Below are 25,840 nucleotides of genomic sequence, written 5' to 3' on the forward strand. Positions count from 1 at the left end.
GGAGGCGGTACATTTAAACACTGGGAGAAGCATTTGGCAGAAGCCACCTGGTTAGTCAATACCAGAGGATCTATCAATCGTGATGGTCCTACCCAATCCAGCTCCCTACTTACTGTAGACGGAGATAAAGTCCCTGTTGTACATGTAAAGAACATGTTGGGAAAAGCAGTTTGGGTTCTTCCAGCTTCTGGAAAGGGCAACCCACTCCGTGGTACTGTTTTTGCCCAGGGACCTGGGACCACTTGGTGGGTAATGCAAAAAAACGGGGATGTTCAATGTGTACCACAAGGAAACTTGATGCTGGGGGAGTGCAGTCGATAATTCTATGTATATGTATATAGACGTGTGTGTAATGCATTTTAATCATCTTTTTCGCTTATATATGTATATAAATTAAGCATGATGTAGTGATGTAGAATAAGGGGTGGAATGTCATGGTTTTATATATTTTTTTTTGTTTTGGTTTGGTTCTCAGTATTCCGCATCAATACATCATGTAGTATACTGGGAGTTAAAGTGTTAATGCTCCAATTCCAGGCACCTATCCCCATACGTTACAGAAGTCATGGGATCTGACCCTTCCGGGTGGGGCGGTCTCTTACTGCCTGGCAGTGGGTGCTGGAGGGTGCTTTCCTGGCCGTTCCAAGCTTTTCAGGTTTGAATCGGTATCGGGAACTCTCCCTCTCTCTCTCTCTCCTGTTTTATTTGATTTATTAGTCTCAATTTCAATCAGATTGTATTATATTGTGTTATCTTGCATTCCGATATCATAATTAGTAAAATAAGTTTTCCTCCATAGATTGTTGCCGCTGTTTTTTTTTGTTTTCCTCCCTTCCTTCCCATTTTGTGGGCTGGGAAGGGGAGGGCAGGGGCCTACCGCCCCCCTGTCACGGGTGTAGATTGATCTCGTTAACTCCGTGACATCATGTTATGTAGATTATTGTATGTCATAATTAATTTTACAGTCAAAGAAGTAAATTGTGAAAGCAAGCAGAAAATAATTTTTCAGTATCATTTTAGAAACAGTGAGGATATTCTGAAAGTACAGCCAGACTAAGCATTGCTGAAAATGCAGTTTCACTATTGCTTGGTTTGGTTAAATTCTGAGTATAAACACAAGCAGCCTCAGACTGCCTTGGTGCAGGATCTGTCGTTCATAGAAATACTTGCCTGGCTTGTCAGATTTGTGTGCCTGGGCTGTGCACTTATATGCTTACGTGGGTACATACATGCAGTGTGAGTCTATGTATGTATTAATTTATAGTAATGAGGTCATTATATTGGTCTTAGTTGAAGTCTAACAGTTTTCTATTGTACGTAAAGAATCCACCCATTCCCTTAAAGAGAGTATATGATAAATAGAAATTTTAACCACCCTTTCATCTGCTCATAGAATCATAGAATTGCTATGATAACTAATCTGTTGCTTACCTACTCAGTCAGAAAGTAAATACATTTGTCTTCTTAAAGTTTAATGTCTTTGTTTTCATAGCTGTCAATCAATTTTATGATGCTTTAGTTAGACTAGTTACCTCCTTTATTCTGTCTAAAGTTACTTTGTGTAGGTTTCTGGTGTTTAAATAATCCTCAGATGTTTCAACAAGTCATTGTGATGAACCAGTCCATTAAGTTCAGCAGTGCAGAGAATCAAGTCCTTGGGTTATTTTGGTGCTTTATCATTTATTTTTTCTTCTGTACAGCCTCATTCATGCTTTCTGTCTACTGCTTATCTGTCTTTGCTTGCTCTTTATGTTCCTGTCCTTAGACTTAGGCTAACTTTATCTTTTGGTTTCAGGACTTTTTCCAGATGCTTTTTCTATTCTGTGGTCTTCCTGTTTCTAAAAGCTTTCTTTCCTAAACTTTATCTGTTACAATGAATCATAATAGATCATAAGAGGTTCCACAAATTTCTGGTGTATTCCATTAGTTCTGGCTTTATTGTTATTATTATTTTTTTTATGCTAAAAGTGATCAGTTTTAGCCACATCTGATCTCCAGAAGAATAGGAATATGAAGTCATAATAAAATCAAAGGCTATCTGAAGAATTGCACCCTTGAAGTTTGACAGAATCAGTTGAAAAAAACACAATTAGAGTCACGTTTGAAGTTACATATTTTAATTGGAGGAAAATAGGAAGGAAAGACTATTACATATGGTCACAGGTCAATTAATTATGTATTATTCTGTATCATCAAGAATATTTCTCTGTTAATCAGAACAATGAATAGACTGAAGATTTTCTGTGGGAGATAACAGTTCTGGTAAAAAGGCAAAAGCTTTTTGACAACAATTCTTAGAGAAAACAAATTTTAACTGTTGTAGTTTCCGTGGAAATAAATAGGAGGCATTACTTTTGGAGCAGTCTACATATATGGTAAAGAAATGTTCTGTTTCTTCTTTCGTTTAGGCCTGTCAGCAGTACAAGATGATAAAGTTTCTTGTCTCTATGCATTCATTAAAAGTACACAATAACCCTGGTACTTTATAAAAAGTAGGAAGGAATTTATTTATGTTACATAGCATAACCTACTAGTAACCATAGAAGTAAAATGTCTGTGAAATAGAGTGCTAGAGATATGGAAAAGAAAACAATTAATGACAGAGGTTGTATGTTCAATTACTAACGGAATAATAGTTTTAAAGAATTTGTAATCTGGTCAGTAGCTCAAAGAATAACATTAACACTGAGAACAGAAAAGCATTTTTTTAGTTCACTTGCTTTTCTGTCTATAACTTAAATCATTAATTTATATTTCAAAAATACAAACTGTTTCCTGGATTTTTACAATGCTATTTGTAAACTTAAAGTTATTAACCTTAATTTACAGGTTTCACATTGATACTCTTACTATTAAATAATAATGAAAGCTTAATAAAAGAAGCTATATAGACTGCTTTAGCATTAATGTAATTATAATTACTTTAAAGCAAGTAAATCTTCTCTTTAAAATAAGGACTTTTATTTTAAAGCGAAAATGCATTTTTACGTTTTACATTTTAAAGTGAAAATACATATCGTTTTTATACAAAGAGTGAATAAGTGAATATGTGCTACTTAACAAAAGTAAATTATCAGCAATAAAATGAAGTGAGGATTTCCTTTCTTTCCCTTTCTTGAAGTTAAGCATTTTCTGATGGGGAATACTTTTAAAATATTTAAAATTCTGAATTTGTGCCTGAACAGAATTTGTATAAAATCACATTTCCTTGCTGTCATAAATAGGTATCAGTGAAACTGCATTAAAAATCTAGAGGGAAGTTCTTTGTTTATAAAAAGAATCAGTGGGCAGGACATTTCTTAGACTAGAAAAGCTATTAGAGTGTATATTTCACAGGAAACCATGGGGCTATCTAGGTTGTTCATTATAGAATATTGAACTGTTTTACTTGTCAGCAAATAGATTCAAATCTGGCTCAATCCAATAATAAATGGAAGTCATTTCCTTCTCTGTAGAGAGAGATGGAGCAGCGTGGGCTGAGGCAGCAGCTCAGGTGACAGATCCCATAGGAGCAACTGAGTTAAAACACCTGTCACCAGCAAGGGTTGTGCTCAGGGAAAAAAAATACTTGAAAGAATTCCATAGTTACAAGATGAAAGGAAAACAGAAAACAGAAATAGAGATGTATAGGACTGATGGGACGTTTCAGAATGGATGAAAATATTCAGGTTTAATATACCAGTATTCATAAAATGTATGGTTTGTATGTTTGTTTAAAATGTAAAATTTCCTGACTGTAAAGAAAAAAACACAAAGCAGGAACAGGAATGACATAGCAAAAGCATAACAGCTGAGAATCAAACATCTAAAAGAAATAAATCCTGGTCTCTGCTCACTCTCTAGAGAGCATATCTCAAAAATAGCAGATCTTTCAAATGTATTGTAAATTTTTAACTTGACAAAACTTAGGATGCAGAAGCACAAATTCCACACAGCTTGCATCCTGTCTGACCTACGACCCCAAGAAGTCATTAGAACAATTTTCCTATGTTTTGCCAATTGAAGGGGTCAGAAGGAAGGGCACAGACACCAACAAAAATGATAGGCTTATTTTACTGTCTGTTTCAAAATAATATGAAAATAAAGCTGTACCTATAGTCAAAAGATAAGCTTAACAGTAAAGAAAATAAGCAAGGTAATGCATCTAATCATTACTATATGAGGTTAGCGATAATGATTAAGAAAGACATCACCAATTCCCTTATTGCTTTACCATCATACAGATTCACAGTTGCTGGTGAGCTCTGCTTGCAGCAAGGATCTGGAGAACGCATCCTAGCAATTGGGAAGTCTACAGCAGTGTGTCCACCCTGTAGGTGAGGTCTCCAAAGTTGCTGCAAACAGGTCCAGACTTTATACTGCTGAATGACCAGATCTATGTATCAGTCAGGTGGAACATCTGGTTTCCTCTTTCTCCTATTGGTTTTCCCCCAAAAACATGGCCAGTGTTCAAGGAGGAACCAAAGGAATTGTGCTATCTTTTTTGATGTACCATAAGCCTCTTTGGCCATCCAAATGTCTGCCCAGACCCCATGCAACATGCTTAAACGGGTAACAAACATTACAGCAGAGTTGCCTTATGATGAAGAAAGATACAGCATTAATACCGCATAATAAGCATCATAACAGAGCTTCTGTAGATAAACACCAGAATATACATTCTCATACTGACATGGCAAAATGTGGATAAATGGCATCTTATATGTGCAATTAATGCTGTACATTAGATACACTGTGAGGTTGTGTGGTTCATCTATAGGTCAACTTTCATTCAGAGCCTATTTCAGGCCCCAGAATTTCTCCCTAAAGCTATGCTGAATCACTGTTCTTTTACAGATAATTTCATACATACAGTTGCATCCATAGGTCGCATTGCCCTTTAAGTTGCTGTTGTTTGATTTCAAAAACTAGCAGACCTTTATAAATAAAAGTTCAATATATCAATTCCTAAAGCAAAAATCTTCACTAAAAAAACTTAACAGAACTGGTACTTCAAAGTGTTAAATAGCTGCTACATCAATTATTTAACAATATTTTAGACAAATTGAAAGTGTTTCTAGTGCTGTAAATGTCTTGACACTTTTGATCCATCATCTTAATCCGGGGGGTTAAAGGATTCTTTTTTATTTCTGCTGTGGAGTGAGGGGGATTAATGCTTCCTGGGCCATTCTGTGCTGTTTCTTCTACATATGCTTGTGAAGAAATAGTCCTTACAAGTCCTCTCCTCTGATATTCCAAATCCAAGCTAGCCTTCCTAGGTTCATTTTTTGTTTGCTTAGAGTTTTACTCAATTCTGATTTTTATGCGGGGGATCCATGCTGACTGGGATAACAGAGATGACAGATTTTCAGGGCTGGCCAGACAGTCAGGCTCAGTCTACTAAAAACTACTGTATATCATCTGCAGTTGCTACTTACAAAAAGCTGGTCAAAGGTTTGTTTGTTTGTTTGTTTGTTTTTTCTTCCCTTAAAAAAAAAACAAACAAACTATTATTTTTCACTGGAAAGAAATAATGTGGTATTGGCAGCCTTTACCAGGACATATTACTGCCTTTACCAGGACATATTGCTGCTTAGGAGAAATTGATGCAGCTGGAGTGACTTAAGCAGATAGTCTGGGAGCAGCACAAGCAGCTTATAAGTAGCTTCTAAAATGTGACAGTACAAAGAAAATGCATAATTGACTGTGCAACAGCTGTAGGAAATGATATGTGAGATTCCATGTTCACTATGTATCCCAAACATTAAAGAGAACAATTTAATGTTAACAAAGAAACATGAAAGCAGCACGCTTACAAAGTATAGTCTTACTGCTGTGGCATTAACTGCACAAGCTGTGTGTCAACAAAGGATTGCACAGTTAGAACAGTATAAATACATTTTGTACCGTAATTTATTTTTCTGTATTTTTTTTCTTTAACGGAGAATGTCAGTATTTTAATAGAAATACAATTTATAGAAAGAATAAGGCTCCAAATCTAACAGTTTCAGTAAGCCAAAGCTTGTTCTCATTTAAGACAATGACAGAACCCTTTGAGGACAGGATTAGATATCATTCGGAGCAAACTATTTTCTACAAACCTAGATTGGAGAAAATATCATCTGTCTTCCACTAACATGAGTCATCTGCTTTTGTTTTCTTTATGGAAAGGGTAGACAGGGATTTTTCGTATTTATGATCAGGAGGGCAGATACTGCTGTTTCAGAGGTAACTGTCATTTGTGTAAATTCCAGAGAAAATGTTATTTGCCTATGTTTTCTGCTGTAGTTTTTAGAGGAGAGTTGGTGTTTACAAAGTAGAAATGTTTACTGAGTACAAATTGGAAAAGAGTGTTTTGCAACTGTTCATTAGTTTTATGCACTGCAGCAAGGAAACTTCAATCCAGCTGCTAATACTAGATGACAGAATTATTATTGATTACTTTAATAGTAAAAGGATGGAAGTGAAGCGTGTTTTGCTGTGATTCAGTGAATGCAAGTGTGGGGGAAATGTATTTCACCAAATGTTTGACATCCAAATGTAGGGTTTAGTTTTAGCTGAAATCAGTAGAAAGATACAGGCAGCTCCCAGATGCAATCTAAAACAGAGCTAGAATGAATCGTTCTTTTAGGATGTCATCTGCAGCCTTTGCCAAATCACTTGAGATGCAAACTGATACACAGGGACAGACTTGCCTTGTATTTCAGAAAATGGTTAAAATTCAGACTGTCATTACTCCTCAGAACAAAACCAGGCTACCTGCAGTATCCTGGTGTGGAACTGGTAAGACAAGGCCAGCTTGTGCGGATCTAATGGTATCTGTTTCTTGATATTCTTCCATGGTTCACACTGTGCAAAAGTGTCAGTCTTGGGGTTCCTCCTACAAGGAGGATCATGATCTCAGACCCTGCAAGAGGTGATCATTTTTGTGAGCAGCCTGATGTTGCAGGCAGCTGCGTTTATAAATTATGGACAACTTGGCAGTGGTTTAAACGCTTTTCCTGGCTTTTCTATCTGAACTACAATTTAGACATAAGCAAAATCTCTATGGAGAGACATAGTGCCAGGTTCTTGTAAAGAGGCATGTAATGCATCTCCAAGGCATCACTTTTTTCACACTTACACTGTCTCCAATTATCACATTCACTTGAATCATTAGTACTTTCTGCAGGTAATTTCTAACAAAGCAGAATGTGAAATCTAGTCCCAGCTTGTCTCCTTTCTGGAATTTGGACACTAAAGGAATATACTGTATTCACTCCAATTGGGAGAAAGAGGATGGAACATGTTTTAGTCTGGACAAAGATTGGAGTGCTGCATTTTATGCTAACACATCTGCCACAAATTTTGAGAAATAATATTTTTGTCTTTATAATCATTTATCTAGAAAATATAAAATGTAACTGATGAAAAGATAAATTAATTGCTTTTCCTACTCTTGAATTTTACTCGGATACTTTTTGGAACCTCATGCTCTGTTAAAAACTATGAATTACTACAAGAGTTAGTATTCCCACATTATCATTTCTCTAAATGCAGTTTCATTTAATTGTAGAGAATAATATTACTATGCTTATGAGAGAAGGATAATAGCATATTTTGATGTGTGACTAAGTCCATCATCCTTTTTTGAAGGATATATATAGTATATCTCTTAAATTCCCATCACATGATGTCGTGAAATGTATACCTCTAATAAGACTTCTGAGAAGGAATTTCTTATGTTATTTGGATAGCAGTCTAGTCTGAACTGAAAATTATGTGAAGGGAAAGCTACAGAATATTTTGATATTATTTTTTACATGCATTAAGACAACAAAAATGTTCTTTGAGAGCAGACAGAACACGAAGAGTTAGCAGATTTAATTAAAAAGAAGTTTCATAGGGTACTTCTTTCTGTGAGTGGTTATTTTCATCTTATATTGCACAATAAATCAGATTAAAGCCAACAGAGTGTTATATTTGTTTAATTGCTTAGTCTAAAAATGTTTACTCCTGTCTTTCACTAACTTACATATCTGACTAACTTACAAGCTTGTATATTTTGTGATACTACTCCAATGTTGCCTCTGCCCATCTGTTTTTCTTCTTTGGGACTTGCCCTTTAAGAAACACCTCCTTCAGGCTGCCATCCTTAACGTGATCAAAACACCAGTATATGTGAAAGAGCTCTCCAACAAGCACATGTAGTCTTACTAGTACTCAGGCACTCAACAGTCTTACCTTTTCTTCATGGAATGCAGAACAGATGTGGATAAAATTAATACATTTTAAAATCACTATGCCCTGCAAGCATGCTTTTAGATGCTGAAGCTCTGAAAAGCAATGCCTTTGACAAAAATAAGTCTTATATGAGATACATTTTGCACAGCCCTCTACACAGCAGGATCGTAGCAAATAATAATAATAATAAAAGATCATGTAAGGAAGCCAGTCTAGAGATTAACTACTTGCTGAAGTAAAATAAATAAGTCCTTAAGAGAACTATCTGTGTTCTCAAACTTGGATTCATTATGTTTGTTAATAGGTTAAAATGAGCTTAAATTAAAACTTGGCCAAACTGAAATGATTCATGTGATTTTAATTCAGAAAATTCCAGTTCAATGAATTTGAAAAGAAGTAACCTTAACCTATGTAGATTGCTCTGAAAGTAATGCCTCTGATTTATTTTTGTGAAAACTACAACATAATGCTATTTGATAGAACAAATTCTCAGCTACTATTTTTTCAACATAATCACAACCATTTTTGCCAGCGATGAAGAACAGCCCTCATAGCTGCATCTTCTAAAGAAACAAATCAGGACAGCAGGATTTTTTGCTCCCTGTCCCTCCTCCTCTTGGATCAGAGGGAAAGAAGCATGACTTTGAAAGTGATAGGTCTTTTAAATCTACTTTCTGGTATACTGTTTCATGACTGGAATTTGGAAGAGAGATAAAGGTCATTTGAGGGACAACACAAAAGACTGTGTAATGTGGATTCCAAGAATCTTTTTCTGCTTTAGAGTCACCTTAAGTCACAGAATACAAACAGTGAGAATTCAGACAGGTATGGTTTTATTACATTCAACAGCGAAGGACGTACTGAATCACTAAAGCCAAGGTTACACAGCCATTTTAATCCACAATAAACTACTCAAAGAGACAGTTTCATCCATCCTTTGGGTATGCATGTGCCAGCACCAGTTTACATTAGGCTGTACAAAAGAGACGAAAAGGTTTCATCTGGATCAACTCCAGCTCATTGCTAATGCTAGTACACAGTGTACAATACTACTGGTGTAAAGGATGTGATTGTTAAAATAATCCAGGAGAAGGAAATGGGAGAGGGGCAGTGGGGCTCTGCCTTCTCACTGTGGCAAGACTAAAGTTCAGTGTGTGTTTCACCTGCTTATGTCCCACCTGATGTAACGTGAACTGCTACAGAGACGGGATTGTGCACTGGATATACTGGTCTTGGACTCACAGAACTTCTTCACTGGGTTGCTTTCTGTCATGTTGTCAACGGTTTACGGGCTGGTTCGGCCCGGTTCCGTGACTAGAAGGGCGGAGGGATCCGCGGATCCGCGCCCCCGTGGAAAAAAAAGAAAATAAGGGACCCCGAAATAATTGAAAACAGTGGCAACAATCTGAGGTAAAACAAAGTAATTTACTAAATATGGTATCAACAGAATTTTATAAGGAGAGAGAATGTGAAATTGATAGTGGATCGGCCTTACCACAACGCTGAGATGAGAAGCGCAGGCAGAGAAGCGCAGGCGAGAAGCGCAGGCAGAGAAGCGCAAGCGAAGCAGCGCAGGCAGAGAAGCGCAAGCGAAGCAGCGCAGGCAAAGAAGAAGAGCATCAGGTGACCTTGCCGGGAGTTATATCTCCTCGTTGACCGCAAAGCCCCCTGGGGAAACGTAGCTGCTCTTCTCCTCTGGACAGGCACCCGGAACTTGAGCATCAGCAGTCAAACCCCCAGTGCATTGCATGATGTTATGATGTGGAATACCGATAATGAAAAATCATGAAACCATGACATTCCACCCCTTATTCCACATCACTACATCATGCTTAATATATACAAACAAAATATAAACACACGCACTAGGAATTACTGACTGCACTCCCTCAACATCAAGTTCCCTTGCGGTACACATTGAACATCCCCGTTTTCCTGCATCACCCACCAAGTGGACCCAGGTCCCTGGGCAAAAACAGTTCCACGAAGAGGTTTGTCCTTCTCAGAGGCTGGAATAACCCAAACTGCCTTTCCCAACATATTCTTTACATGTACAACAGGGACTTTATCTCCCTCTACGGTATGTAGGGAGCTGGACTGGGTTGGACCACCACGATTGATAGATCCTCTGGTATTGACTAACCAGGTGGCTTCTGCCAAATGCTTCTCCCAGTGCTTAAATGTACCGCCTCCCATTGCTTTCAGCATAGTTTTTAACAACCCATTGTATCGTTCAATCTTACCTGAGGCCGGTGCATGGTAGGGAATATGGTAAATCCACTCAATACCATGACCTTTAGCCCAGGTACCTACAAGAGAATTTTTAAAATGAGTCCCATTATCTGACTCAATTCTTTCTGGGGTACCATGTCGCCACAGGACTTGTGTCTCAAGACCTAGTATGGTATTTCGGGCGGTAGCGTGGGGTACTGCATAGGTTTCAAGCCACCCAGTTGTTGCCTCCACCATGGTGAGCACATAACGCTTACCATTACGAGATCGTGGCAAGGTGATATAATCAACCTGCCATGCCTCCCCATATTTGTACTTTTGCCATCGCCCTTCCTCCCAGAGAGGTTTCATTCTCTTGGCTTGTTTAATTGTGGCACACGTGTCACAGTCGTGAATGATTTGCGCAATAGCATCCATAGTTAAATCCACCCCTCGGTCTCTAGCCCACTTATATGTCGCATCTCTCCCTTGATGGCCTGAGGTCTCATGGGCCCATCGGGCTAGAAATAATTCACCCTTGTTCTGCCAGTCCAGATCTGTTTGGGCCACCTCAATTCTGGCAGCTCTGTCTACCTGATGGTTATTTTGCTGCTCTTCAGTAGCCCTATTCTTGGGCACATGGGCATCTACGTGACGCACCTTTATAACCATATTCTTTATTCGGGCAGCAATATCTTTCCACAGGTCAGCAGCCCAAATAGGTTTACCCTTTCTTTGCCAGTTGTTTTGCTCCCACTGCTGTAACCACCCCCATAGAGCATTTGCCACCATCCACGAGTCAGTGTAAACATAAAGCATTGGCCACCTCTCCCGTTCAGCAACATCCAAGGCCAGTTGGACAGCCTTTACCTCTGCAAATTGGCTCGATTCTCCTTTTCCTTCAGTGGCCTCTGCAACTTGTCGTGTGGGGCTCCACACAGCGGCTTTCCATCTGCGGTGTTTCCCCACAATACAACACGATCCATCTGTGAATAGGGCATATGTCTTCTCATTTTCGGGTAGTTCATTATATGGTGGGGCCTCTTTAGCACGTGATATCTCTTCTGCTGGCGGTGTTCCAAACTTTTTGCCTTCAGGCCAGTCCATGATCACCTCTAGGATTCCTGGACGGTTGAGATTCCCCATCCGCGCTCGCTGCGTAATCAGCGCAATCCACTTACTCCAAGTGGCATCAGTAGCATGATGGGTGGAGGGACCCTTTCCCTTGAACATCCAGTTCAGCACTGGCAGTCGAGGTGCCAGAAGGAGCTGTGTTTCTGTACCGATTACTTCGGAAGCAGCCCGAACCCCCTCATACGCGGCTAAGATCTCCTTCTCAGTTGGAGTGTAGCACTCTTCAGACCCTCTGTACGCCCGACTCCAGAATCCCAGGGGTCGGCCTCGGGTCTCTCCTGAGGCTCTTTGCCACAAACTCCAAGTGGGACCTTTCTCTCCAGCAGCAGTGTAGAGGATGTTCTTCGCATCCTGTTCCATCCGTACTGGCCCCAGGGCCACGGCACGGGCTATCTCTTGTTTAATCTGCTCAAAAGCCTGCTGCTGCTCAGGACCCCACATAAAATCATTCTTCTTCCGTGTCACCTGATAAAGGGGGCTTACAATGAGGCTGTAGTTTGGAACATGCATTCTCCAAAAACCCACTACACCCAGGAACGATTGTGTCTCTTTCTTATTAGTGGGTGGAGACATGGCACTGATTTTGTTGATCACATCTGTTGGGATGTGACGACGGCCATCTTGCCACTTTATACCTAGGAACTGAATTTCCTGGGCAGGCCCTTTCACTTTGCTTCGCTTAATAGCGAAACCAGCACGCAGAAGGATCTGGATTATTTGCTCTCCTTTCTCAAAAACTTCCTTTGCTGTGTTGCCCCACACGATGATGTCATCAATATACTGTAAGTGCTCAGGAGCACCTCCCTGTTCCAGTGCAGCTTGGATCAACCCATGGCAAATGGTTGGGCTATGTTTCCACCCCTGGGGCAAACGATTCCAGGTATACTGAATGCCCCTCCAGGTGAAAGCAAACTGTGGCCTAGATTCTTTGGTCAAAGGAATGGAGAAAAAGGCGTTAGCAATATCAATGGTGGCGTACCATTTGGCTGCCTTTGACTCCAATTCATATTGGAGTTCTAACATATCTGGCACAGCAGCACTCAATGGGGGTGTGACTTCATTCAGGCCACGGTAGTCCACCGTCAGCCTCCATTCTCCACTGGCTTTACGCACTGGCCATATGGGGCTATTAAAAGGTGAGTGAGTCTTGCTAATCACTCCCTGATTCTCTAGTTGGTGAATCAGCTTCTGAATGGGGAGCAAGGAATCCCTGTTGGTGCGGTACTGCCGTCTGTGCACCGTTTTTGTAGCAATCGGTACTTGTTGCTCTTTCACTCGTAGCAACCCCACGGCAGATGGATCTTCTGACAGGCCAGGCAAAATAGACAACTGCTTAACACCTTCTGTGTCTACAGCAGCTATTCCAAAGGCCCATCGATACCCTTTGGGATCCTTAAAATATCCCCTTCTGAGGTAATCAATACCAAGTATGCATGGAGCCCCTGGGCCAGTCACAATAGGGTGTTTTTGCCAGTCTTTACCAGTGAGGCTGATTTCGGCCTCCAACATAGTCAGCTCTTGGGAACCTCCAGTCACCCCATGAATATAAACTGATTTTGTCCCTTGGTGACTCGAGGGCATTAGAGTGCACTGTGCACCAGTATCCACCAGGGCCTTATATTTTCGTGATTCTGATGTGCCAGGCCATCTAATCCACACAGTCCAATAAACTCTATTATCCCTTTCCCCCCCCTGGCTGGGGGCAGGGCCCCTCTATTTGTTACCTTCACTGTCTGCAGCAACTGGAGCAATCACCTTTTTAGAGAAGTTCACCTTGGTGGTTGATTTGTCTTGTAACTCTCTTACCCGTGCTTGAAGTACAGGAGTAGGTTGTTTATGCCACTCCTTCATATCTTCTCCATGGTCACGTAGGTAATGCCACAAGGCAAAACGTGATGTGGTCTTACTGTTGTCACTTGCTCGAGCAGGAGAACGTCTTCTTTTGATAGCTGAGACATTAGATGCCACCGGCTGGGAGGAAATCAAGTTGATCAGCCCCTCCAATAGGCTGTTTTGGGGATTCTGGTCCCCATTTGATGTATCCGTTACCTCCATGGATTTATCAGCTTCAGGCACGGTTGATAGTTTGTCTATTATATCTTCTTGTTTGTTTTCCATTCTGTCCAGCTTTTCAGCTACCTTTGTAATGGCTGAAACACAAGCTCGCAGAGGGCTTAAATGTAACTCAAAGTCTTGAAGTTTATTAACCAATTCACTTATAAGGGGTCTTCTTTCCCCTCTGCCATACATTGCTGCAAATGTGCTGGCGTACCTTTCTGGTGCGGTCTTTGTGAATGTACGCCACATGTTTGGTGTACACCTGACTCTCTCGGGATCATGCTCTTGGTCTGGCTCGTCAGGAATGAAATCGGGGCTATGTAGCATTTCCACCACAGCATATTCTCTTAAATAACAGATGCCTTCTTCCATATCAGCCCATTTCTTTTTCTCAGGCATCAGATCATCTTTGAAGGGGTATCTTTCTTTTACAGCTAACAACATCCGCTTCCAGAGGGTAAAGGCCTGGTTCTGGCATGTACTAATACCTCTGTCAATGGCTGAGTCCCTAGCAACGCCACCCAGTTGGCGAGCTTCTCTACTATCCAGCCACACACTGTTGGCCCCATTGTCCCAACATCGAAGTAACCAAGTGGCAATAGGCTCATTTGGGTGACGTGAAAAGTCTTTTCTCAGACTTCGAATTTCATTCATTTTCAGAGATCGATCAACAATGGTAACAATATCTTGCTCACCTCTTACTCTTTCGGGACTTCTTGTTGCCCTCATTGGCGCCGGTGACCGTGGTCTTACTGAGGGCCCCTCCCCTGGACTTAGGGGTGCTTCTTGTGGATCTTGGAGCCACTCCTCTGGACCTCTCTCCTCTTCTTTCTTCTCTTCTAACTGAGTCGAGATTCGTTTCATTTTCCGTCCTCTTACAGGGGCAAGTGACATCAATTGTGGTGCTTCCTGTAGTTGATCAGGTTGGTCAGTTCCAATGCTCTCATCCTCCAGTTCAGCTCGGAGCCTGTCTCGTTCGATTATGAGAGTATCTAGCTCAGATTGGAGGGTGTCTTGTTGAGATTGAAGACTGTTGAGTTTGGATTGCAGGGAGTCTCTCTCAATTCGGAGGGCATCTCTCTCAGATTGGAGGCTGTTTCTCTCGACCAGGAGACTCTCTCGCTCATTTTGCACTGTTTCCCTGAGACTCTCCTTTTCAATTTCACAAACTCTCTCCCTCTCCAGGATAGTATTGAATAAGGCCCGGTAAGCATTAGCCAGGCCCCAAACAATTTGGGCCTCCTCAGATCTTCCTGAGCCACGACATTCCTGTCTCAAATATCTGTTTAAATTTTCAGGGTCTTTCAGGTGTTCTGGAGTAAAGTTCCATGACACCGAAGATTTCCATCTCTCTAAAGTCTCACCCAGGCCTCTCCACATTCCCTGCCACTCAGTATTTACTGGTTTTGGGGCAGACTTCCTCAAAATATAATAAATACTAATAATAAGTGAAATGGTGAGCAGTACATTCATGGAGATTAATAACGTGATCAGGTGAGCATTGAAAATCCGCATAAAGAATTCAAAGGAGAGGCTGGAAACCTGCTTAAGAATCCCCAACCCTGTAAAATTAGCAGCTCCCTCTGGAATGGTATGCCACATAATATGCAGATGCCACATAGTTATTTCCATCCATGTTTTCAATTGGCTATATATACCTATTGCTCCATAGAGCAAAGTGGTGAACTTAATTAAGGCCCAGTATGTTTTTAGCATTAAGAAAGAGGAGACAGTGGCATGCAGCCCCTTAAAAGGCAGTTTCAGTAGAGAAAGCATTTTTTCTCTTTTTTTTTTTCTTTTACAGAAACAAGATAGCAAGGCTCAAAGTTTACAAATATCCTAGAGTATTGGCCGTCCGCCTGGACTTTTCAAGGTCACGCTTTCAGACAGTACTGGTGAAACAGATAAACTTTCCCAATGAAGCTGTCTGAGAGCGGAGAGAGAGATTTGTTCAAAAAGCTAAAAAGCAACTGTTGCCCGCATCCTCCACCAAGAATGTCAACGGTTTACGGGCTGGTTCGGCCCGGTTCCGTGACTAGAAGGGCGGAGGGATCCGCGGATCCGCGCCCCCGTGGAAAAAAAAAGAAAATAAGGGACCCCGAAATAATTGAAAACAGTGGCAACAATCTGAGGTAAAACAAAGTAATTTACTAAATATGGTATCAACAGAATTTTATAAGGAGAGAGAATGTGAAATTGATAGTGGATCGGCCTTACCACAACGCTGAGATGAGAAGCGCAGGCAGAGAAGCGCAGGCGAGAAGCGCAGGCAGAGAAGCGCAAGCGAAGCAGCGCAGGCAGAGAAGCGCAAGCGAAGCAGCGCAGGCAAAGAAGAAGAGCATCAGGTGACCTTGCCGGGAGTTATATCTCCTCGTTGACCGCAAAGCCCCCTGGGGAAACGTAGCTGCTCTTCTCCTCTGGACAGGCACCCGGAACTTGAGCATCAGCAGTCAAACCCCCAGTGCATTGCATGATGTTATGATGTGGAATACCGATAATGAAAAATCATGAAACCATGACACATGTAAAAAAGTAACCTGACTCACTTGTGCTTGGGTAATTATAAGTTTGATACTGGTATTGAGACTAGAAGATGGCAGGTTTCATGTGAAACTGCACACTACTACGAATGGGATTAGGGAGACATCATTATGGTTGGACATTTTGTAGTTCTGTAATTCTCACAGTGTGTACTTACTCTGTGTAAGCATAGAAATTAACGTTGTTATTGAATGATATTTAGCATACTTTTTTTTTTTTTTTTTTCATGGAAGATGGAGTAGAATCTTTTAACTATAAGCCTTGCTCATGTTTGGAACTGGACAGTTCAAGTCTTGGGGATTTACTTAACAGGCTCACCTCCAACTCAATACCACCAAAACCACCAAAGCTGTATATTTGCCTAATGCCAAGCTATGTTTTGAATAATGTACAATAAAATAAAAAAAAAAAACAACCCACCTCTGTGTTTTCTAGATGGAACAGGTCAACACTAAATGTCTGGCTCCACAATATAGCAGTATAGAAGGAAATCTGCTTCTTCTGCAGAACTTCATCTGCAGGATTTCATAGTCCTTGAAACATACTTGAAATTGATCCATTAATATTAAATTAGCACCTATTATTTCTCAAATGTTTTTGCATTGAAATACTCATTTCAGAGTAGTATATAAAACAATTACACAGACACTTCTGAAGGCCCAGCTGTAATGGGCTGTTCTTTGCTCTGCCATCTAACAGGAAGGAAGAATCTCTTTCCAAAACATGCAAAATCAGCTCACCTTCCCACATCTGCTTGAAGGAAGTTGTGCTTCTTGCCAGGCAGCTGATGGTCACTGGCCATATGACTGGCCTTCACTGTGGTCTATTTTCTCCTCTGCTACAGAATGAGATGAGATCTATCAGCTCTTGCTGCACTTCCCATGCAAGGTGCCAGTATTTTTGCCATATGCTGACAGTACCTTAACAAAGAAATGTCTTAGAGATTTTTCTTTTTTAAAACACAAAGAAAACTGTATAAATGTCATGATGAAGTAAGACTTTAGCATAACTGAATGACTTTTCTTTTGTAATAAATTGGATCTTAAATCAGCTCAAATTCTCAAAAACATATTTTCCAAGAAAAACTTCCATAATTTGACAAAAATAGATTAGTTCCTATAAATTCTGTGATAATAAAAGATGTTTTCTGTATTTTTGCCTCATATTCTGCTAATCAGTGAAATAATTAATATTAGAGAAAGAAGCAAATGGATTCCTAAATGTCACAATTACATTTAACAGAGGACATTAAAAGCAGTTATTTCCTTTCTTTATTGCTTACTGGTTTTATTATTTCATTATAATTTTTCATACAAATCCAAACCAGGCCAGCTCAGCTTCTTTTGTTTACAGATAATAACTAAATAGAATTTAAAAGGAAGCTACAGAACCCCCTTCAGGGGAATTTATAGCAATTCATAAAGATTTTTGTCAGTGCAGCTGAAGCATCTTTTGTCCTCGGTGAGACTGAAACAGGATTGTATTGGAAAAGCTTTATGTGAGAAGGGTCATTGACATGTGCAATCAAAGCAATTATTCTTCAAAAATTAATTAACTTTTTTTTCTAAATCCAAGCCCTTAGAATATTTCCCATTAGTAACAGCAGGTCTGTGCTTTTTATGTTTGTTATAGCAGATGTTCTTTACATCCCAGTTTTTTCAGAACACCACCACAATGACATGGTGGATAAAAGACTGGGTTTGTGTATCAGGCAGTGTCACTGAAAGTCTGAGCCAGAGCCCTCTGAAGTCACTGGGAATTGCTGGCCACATTTTTCATAGCTTGTTAAGAGGGAGTGAATCTCGATTATTGAAAAAAAAATAGAATGACATTCTTTATTTGTATTGCATGTAACTTTTTTCCCAACAAGAAAAAGATATTGGTGGAATAATCTATCATTGCACGTACAGATGCCTGGGTCCGTGACCCCAAGAGGCTTGCATGCTTCTATAGTGACTACCAGGCAGCAAATCCACTTAGTAAATAGGCTTCTAAAGAGTGCTGGGAAAATGTAACTGGCTATGGTGCACCAGAATGATAAAGGAAAGAACATTTAGGCAAATGAGAAGGAAATTGAAGACTAAGGTTTGTGTGACAGTATTCTGTAAAGTGATTTGCCTCTCATGAAACCATGGGAAAAGGCAGAAAAACAGACTTTTGTTATCTTGACTGGATGGTACAACAAGGAAGAATACAGGTCCATTATGAATTGAGGATAATTTCAGTATGAAGGGAGTACTTTATCTGAAATTCAGCTGAATGAGATGTTAGGGAGCTGCAAGAGGTGTTTGCTGTGTAAGGGAAGGTGAGCCAGGAGCTGATTGTGACAGCAAAGCAGGGATGCCACAGTGCCAGCAGAAAAAAAAGCACATGTGATGGTCAGAAGGGTCAGCCAGATATCTGATGATTCCAGCCAAGTACATAGCAACAGGCAGAGAGTCAGTGGTATAAGACCAATGAGGAACAAGATCAGGCACAGGCAGGCAGTCATTGTTCAGACAAGATCCATGAGTAAGAGCTGAGCTTAATGCTGCTTCAGAGCCAAGGGTTCGCTCTCCAGCAAGGATTCTCCTGAGTGTCTCTCACAGCTTTTCTCCAGAGTCTGATCCAAGATTGCAAGGCTGCACCACATTGTTGCTGGGCTTGAGCACGGATGGTTGAACTCCTCCAGGAAGAGCCTATATGTGCAGGCACTAACAAGGTGAATACTGTGTGATGTTTAGTTTGGCACTGTACATCTAGAAAGTGATAATTGAGAGTTTAAAACAGAAACAGTGAAGGAGACAAAAATGCACAAGAACATATTGTTATGCAACAGTGCTGCTGCTGAAAATGAAGTCTTCTAAGCTCTGTATTTTACAGTACCGGATGAGTTGAAGGATGTAATTATTACATGTGTGTTACATAAATGACTTCCCGAAGTGGGAACAACAGACAGGCACATATATAAATGCCAGAAGATACAAAAGTAAGCTGGGGAAACAGGAATGTCCTCCCTTGCACACACACACACAAAAAGGCATAACAGACTTTTGGGAAGAAGACAATCAGTGCAGCACTGTAATATTAAGACACAAAATATACATGAAATAAAATAAATTGTGCCTAGTGCAAAATATCACTGTATTTTCAAGAAATCAGAATAAAATGAAATGAACAAATTAACCACCTCTGAATATTTTAGATAACATGAGAAAACTTATTAATGACACATCTGAGCCTCTTTAAGGAAACAGGCATGTAAACTGCTGGAGAATACTATACTGGAATCACAGCATTACTGCTTAACACATATGGAAATGACAGTGAAAATGTAAAAGGAAGCTGAAATCACTCTAGCAAGGTAAAGGAGACTGTTATATAAAGGAAGAAATCCATCAAGTGACTGGAACTGTATTTAAAACAAGACAATGCAAAGTGTCATAAGCTCTAGTAGATTAAATAAAAATATAATTTTTTAGGTGGAATGGAAAAATGAATTCAGGATCCATTCGATGAGAGAACCCAAGTTGTTATTAACTCATATTTCAAAGGCAGCAAGGCACATGCCAGCATCCATCGGGACAACTGATGGTTGTTGAAGTGTGTGTACTTAGATAGGGAAATGAATTCTTTCCACCAGTGTTCTCTATGAAAAAAAAAAAAAGATGCTTTCTCTAGAGGGAGAAGGCTCAGCAGAAAATCTATCTGAATTTGAAGTTACTGTGGAAGCAGCTACTAATAAAATACTAAGAATAAAGATAAAATACTGAGATAAGATACTAAGAAACCACCACTAATGCAAGAATTCTGAAATAACTCACACATGGAACAGTTGAAATATTCTATAATAGGAATGGGCAGTAAATAAAATACCAGATGAAATTCAATCAAGATAGATGCAAAGGAAACAAAGTGTAGGGTAGATAAATGTAAAGACATTGATGATCCTGGGGAAAAGCAATCCTAACTTCACAAATGAAATGACAGACTCTGAGCCAACTGGTCTCATTTGAAGAACAGGATCTTAGAATTTTTTTCACAAAAGTGCTGGTTCAGTGCGGTGTAGCAGTCAGTGCCCCCTCCATATCTCAAAGCTAAAAAAGAATCTTAAAAATTACTAGGACAGGAATAGAGAACAAACCAGAAAATGTCCTTAGACAGCTGAATAAATGTACAGACAAATACATCTGACTGCATTTCAGTGCTGTTCCTCCTTTACAGAAGGGATGTACAAGTGCTGATCTGAAAGTAACGCCTTCTATTTCACTACGTTGGCCCATGACATCAGATAAGGATATTGGTGATACGGCAGTAGAAATTGAACCTTCCTGCCGGTATTCCGTTACATTTTCTTCCTGTGTGACAGATGGTAGCAGAGGGGCAGTCTGACAATGGCGAATGCCATGGAAGTGTGTATGAAGCAAAGATTTGTCATTGAATTTCTCAGTGCAGAAAACATTGCATCCACTGACATTCAGCAACACTTGCTGAATGCTTATGGAGACCAAACAGTGAATATGAACACAGTGAAGCAGTGGCTAGTAAAACACTATGAAACAGTAGGTCACCTCTGCTGGCACAGGAACTTGTTCATGGCTGATGTTTACTTGTTTAGATAAGCATGGTGCATATATTGAAACATAGTGTTTTGTAGCTGATAATTTGTTCTATCGGTGTTATTGTGCTCTTTGTATCTACTGTAGTTTCCACAGAAATAAATCAGAGGCATTACTTTTGGAGTAACCTACGTATTAAGTTTGAAAAAAACTCAAGGAAGGAAAACAAGAATTACCAAAGAAATGAAACAGCTTCCCTGTCAGCAGTGACTGAGGGGCTGGGATTCCTCAGCCTGGAAAAGAGAGGAGCTGACAGATGGAACAGAGCAGCATAAAAGCCAGATTCCAAACATGAAAACAATACTGTTGTCATACACAGGATGGTAGATTCATAGACAATTTTATGGAATTCTGTGCCAAATTATGTTATAAAAAAGATTCTTATGAAAAAGATTCTCAGAAGAAAGGTTCATTACAGGCCACTAAATGAACAACACACACCTGGATCAAGAAAGTCTCAAAGCTGAAAATAATTGGAAGTTGGAAAATCAGTAGAAAGTATATATATTGTTCTTTCTCTGAATCTGAACCAACACAACATCTCTACGGTCTAATGCTTTAATATTTATGTATTATTATTAACTATTATTGTTTATTATATAGCTAAATTATATACACTTAACAGACAAAGAAAATATCGCTTACTTGATGAGCTTGCTGTCTGAAAATCAAATAAAATTATATTAAAATGAAAATTTTAAACAAAAATTCTTACTCTTCCTTTTATGGCTTTTATGTGTACAGGCTTTAATCCTGACTCAAAGTTCTACTACATCACATAAATCATAGAGAGAAAAAACAATGCAAAAATGGAAATACTGAGTAATAAATAAATAATAGTAAATAATACTATTCCAAACAGATTTTGGAATGTAAGCACAGGACAAAAAACAGAAAGGGACAGCGATGTCAGAACAGTAAAAGTAAACTGTGAGACAATAGGAGAGACAGTATCCATCAAATCTTACAACATATTTGGGAAGCATGGTGGTAGAAGGGTGTTTTGAGAGGAAACACAAACTGAGTTTGCAGGTATTTACATGGAACACATTCTGAGTATGAAGGATGCCTGGAAAAAAATGGTTGTCTTAAAATGTAACAGAGAACAGGAGGCAATACACTGTGCAAAACAAATATGTATGTCAAATGTCATCTGCCATAAATAAATGGCAGACAAAAGAAAGAGTAATCTGTGAAGAGTATTGAAATCAGACCCAAGTAATTTATGACAGATGCAGCAGAGGAGGGGAAATCACTGGAGGGATAAAATGGAAAAGGAACATGGTAGAAACTGAAAAAAAAATCATTACAATAGATATAGCAACATCAGAATTGCATTTTCAAAAATCAGACAAAAGAATATTGATGTAAATGAGAAGGGAGATGAGTCTAGACATGATTTTTTGCTAAATAGGGAGCTAGGAAAGCTCCAGACAGATGTGTTTTGCACTGAATCTTTAAGATACGCTTTTAGTGGCAGGATCTGCAGTGAGGTCTGAGTTGAGGATAACGTCCTTTGCATGCATGAGTGGCAGGGGTGGTGTCACTGTGCTTGCAAAAGGAGACAAATGACCTAAGCGAAAGGAGGAAGTTCTCTGCTTTAGCTTTGTCAAGCTTGAGATGACGAAGATCTACAAAATGGCATTTTTATTAAGTTAAAATAAGCATTTGGTGAAGGAGCTGTAGGACTAGGACTCCACACAGAGGCTTGCTGAGGTCTGCATTTCAGCACTGGGAATAGAGAGTAGGAGTTGACTGGCTGTGAGCCTCCATTTGAGCATGGGCAACTTACATGAGACCTGTCTGCAGCAGAAATAGACAAATCCATCTTTGCCAATCCTTGGGTTTAACACCTGCACTACATACCAGCAAGTAAAAGGGAAAATGGGGCAAAGCTCTATCTAAATATGAAAGAAGACACACATTACTCTGTGTGACAGTTCCTACAGAACTAAAGGTATAAGTAAGCCTATTTCTAATCTTTCTTAATCTTGCAATCTTGCAATCTTAATGCTTTATTTATTTATTTATTTATTTATATTTCAGAAAGTTTTCTATTGCAAATATGTATGACCAATCTTTACTTTTCTCAGATCTTTTACAACATGAGTACCATATAATCAACAAAATCCACAATTAATCAAATGAGGCTGAGACTGGCTTAAGGAGTGCATGAAATATTGGTGTACATGAAGGGAACATTGCCGGCAGTATTTGACCTTGTAGAAATGTGTAGTTTATTCTTTCAAAGTCTTATTGTTCATAGACTATTGATGCTGATTTTCCTCTATTTGTGATTTAAAATAGGAAATGTATCTGATTCAGTCTTTTTCTCTTTATATTTTGCCATAAAATATGAGATAAAAGAGCAGAGATCACAGAGAGGTGCTTTCTGTAATGGTGCAGTTAAAGAGTGAAAGCTGGAACAATTCGCTTTGGGAAGGTACTTGAAAAGGTCAGTCTCCCTACTACAGATGGTGATGTTTTGATGGATAAAAAAAGAGTTTGCTGTTTGGATTTAGACAGATAGGTCATGGCTTTAACTGTCTGCTCACTGACAGGAAAAAAAAATAGATACAGTTCCTCATAATATTATTTCTCCATTCACAGTTGATGGATGAGTTAAAAACATATCTTTTCTTCAGTTTATTCTCTAGGTGAGGAAATGTTGTATTATTGTATTTCTTTCTTTGAAAACATGACACTTTCATTAAACTAAAGATGATATTTTAAAGTCAATTTATGTGAATACAACCATATTCTCTCCTGCTTTGGTATTGTATAACTCCCTCTAAAATTGTCTTTACAGAATCATGACAAAGATTCTTTTTTCTTAGGGCAAAGTACAGTTAGAAGATATTATTTTCCCTCCTTCTCTAGCAGTTGAAGAGTGGCACTGAAATAGAGATTCAGACACCTGCTTTTGCAGCCGACTGTGCACAGAAGTACAGACCTGGAGAGAACCATTGGAATGTGGAGATAATTGAAAGACCTGATGTATTTGACATGACCTGATATACTGAAGAATTTCTAGAAATTTTTTAGATGTTGTGCTAGTGATGGAGTTGCCATGACATTTTCATAATGGATGTGCTATTTCAGCTCCTTATAACTTTGCTCTAAAAATTACCTTTTAAAATATTTTTTGTGTGTTTACAAGAGTAGTATTCAAAGGCGCTAAACTGACAACACCATCTATTTAATGGGCATTTACAGTACCCAGCTGCCAGCAGTGTGCCATTAACACCTTATTTCTTGAATCAGGAAGCCAGCTGCATATTTTAATATACTTGGCTATCTGCTGAGATTGACAAAGGCCTTGCAAGAACACGAAGATCAGACATTTCCTCTGAAGGCTTCTTTCATTTGGAGCATGAACTCTCCTTTCTTTTCCCTTTATGTGAAACAATCTGAATCAACTAAAGGAGGTTAAAATCTATGAAGGGGTACTTATCATTCAATACGTGCTTTAATAGCCAGAAGCTTCCACAGAATAATATCACAGACTGTATGTAGTTGTTTTTTTTTTTCTTTTCTTTTTAAGCTATTTTCTATGCTATAGGTTTTATATACTTACAATTATTGAATTAGAAGAACTTGCTGCTAAGTCCTATCTTTGTAGTGCTCAGAAGCTTGAGGAAACAGTGAATAAATATTAAATACTTTACACTTCTTGTACTTTTATTGATGTGTCGGTTCTTTTTTTCCTGTTGATAAATGAGGATGAAGCATGAAAGCTGACTCAGAAGACAAGAAAGAACATGTATGATATTTTCAGAAATAAAAATAAGTGTGAATATTCCTTTAAAGGAGGAAAAATGGAGAAAGGAGAAAGAGAGATTTGAGAAAAGAAAGAGGAATTGCAGCTAGGTGCTGAGATAAAGCAGATAGGCTGAGAGGGCTTGAGTCATAGGAAGGAGGGATGCATGGCTGTGCACAGTGAAGCTGATGAACAGGAGAGCAGGCAGCCACATCAGCTTCTTCTGTGTCACCCTAGACTTTCCAGGCCCGTGCAGGTAAGAACTGGAATAGTACTAGCACAACAAGCTAGTACTGAATCAAGCTGATTCGAAACCTGGAAGATCCCTACTTTCTGATGTACATTTACTTCAACTTTCTCGCTTAGAGGAATTGAAAGATCTTCCACCACTCTACAGTGGTCTTTCTCCACGTTTACCTGTAATCTTTCTGAGTTATCCTGCCAGTTGTGGCTACATGTGCCAGCATGGGCCCACAGATGAAGTCCCTCTACTTGTCATATTAGGGTTGAAATTACATGTGAACTGCGATGGGGATACCAATTAACAGGAAAAAAACAAACAAACAAACAAAAAAACAACAGTCCAGGTGTGAAAAGCTAAGGAAACAGGAAGGTGACCAGAATTTTGAAGGGAACACTAGATTGCCTGGGTAGAGAGTGTATTTGGGTAGGCGTGATAGAACCAGAGTCAGGAATGATATATTCAAAGGAGGAAGACTAACCACGTAAACTCTCTGCGTACTTAGCACCGCTGTTTAATAATAACAATTTTCCACACGGGGGAACCGAGGGACACCCTAGTGATTTTTCTTGAGGTGCTCTTCCCAAACAGGATTTCGAAAGTCACGCCGTAAACGCGCATAGGATCCTGCCGCTCCGGACGGACGAAAGGACGAACGGCTCAGCCCGTCCCCAAACTCACGGAGCCCCCGCCCCCCGATGCAGAGATGAGGCTCCTGGCTGCAACCGGGCGGACTACGGGCAGCACCCCCCTCCTCCTCGCCTTCACCTCGCTACGCGCAGGCGCAGCGCCTTCGCACATGCGCTGTTGGGCCGGCGACGGGCGGGCGAGGGTCTGCATCCGGGTCGCCGCCGTGCCCATTGTCTGGGGAGGGGGTCCGAGGCTCAGCGGTCCGCGCCCGAGGGGCTGAGGCGGCGTCGCGCTGCCGCCGCCTGGACGCATTCCCACTCGCCGCCGCTCACCTGCGTAGCCTTTAGTAAGTGCTTCTCAGCGACTCCTCCCGCCCCTTCCCCGGGGAGAGCGCGGAGGCGCTCGGCGGGACGGGGGCAGCCCAGCATCTTTCAGGGATGTCGGGCGGGTCGGGTCCTCGTTCTC

At 40.0% G+C, this 25,840-nt stretch overlaps 1 protein-coding gene across 1 annotated transcript in view; it reads left to right on the forward strand.

Annotated features, from left to right (window-relative positions):
• The first annotated feature begins 4,173 nt into the window (after window positions 1–4,173).
• Window positions 4,174–25,840, forward strand: part of PHF14 (PHD finger protein 14) — a 174,235-nt gene continuing 152,568 nt past the window's right edge. Inside the window, exons 1-2 of the mRNA XM_085226963.1 lie at window positions 4,174–4,312; window positions 25,320–25,721. Coding sequence (XP_085083089.1) covers window positions 4,174–4,312; window positions 25,320–25,721 — 541 coding nt within the window. The remainder of the gene's footprint in view (window positions 4,313–25,319; window positions 25,722–25,840) is intronic.

Source organism: Meleagris gallopavo, chromosome 6 (genome assembly GCF_905368555.1).
Source record: "Meleagris gallopavo chromosome 6, MGAL_WU_HG_1.1, whole genome shotgun sequence".
In the NCBI taxonomy this organism is placed as follows: domain Eukaryota; kingdom Metazoa; phylum Chordata; class Aves; order Galliformes; family Phasianidae; genus Meleagris; species Meleagris gallopavo.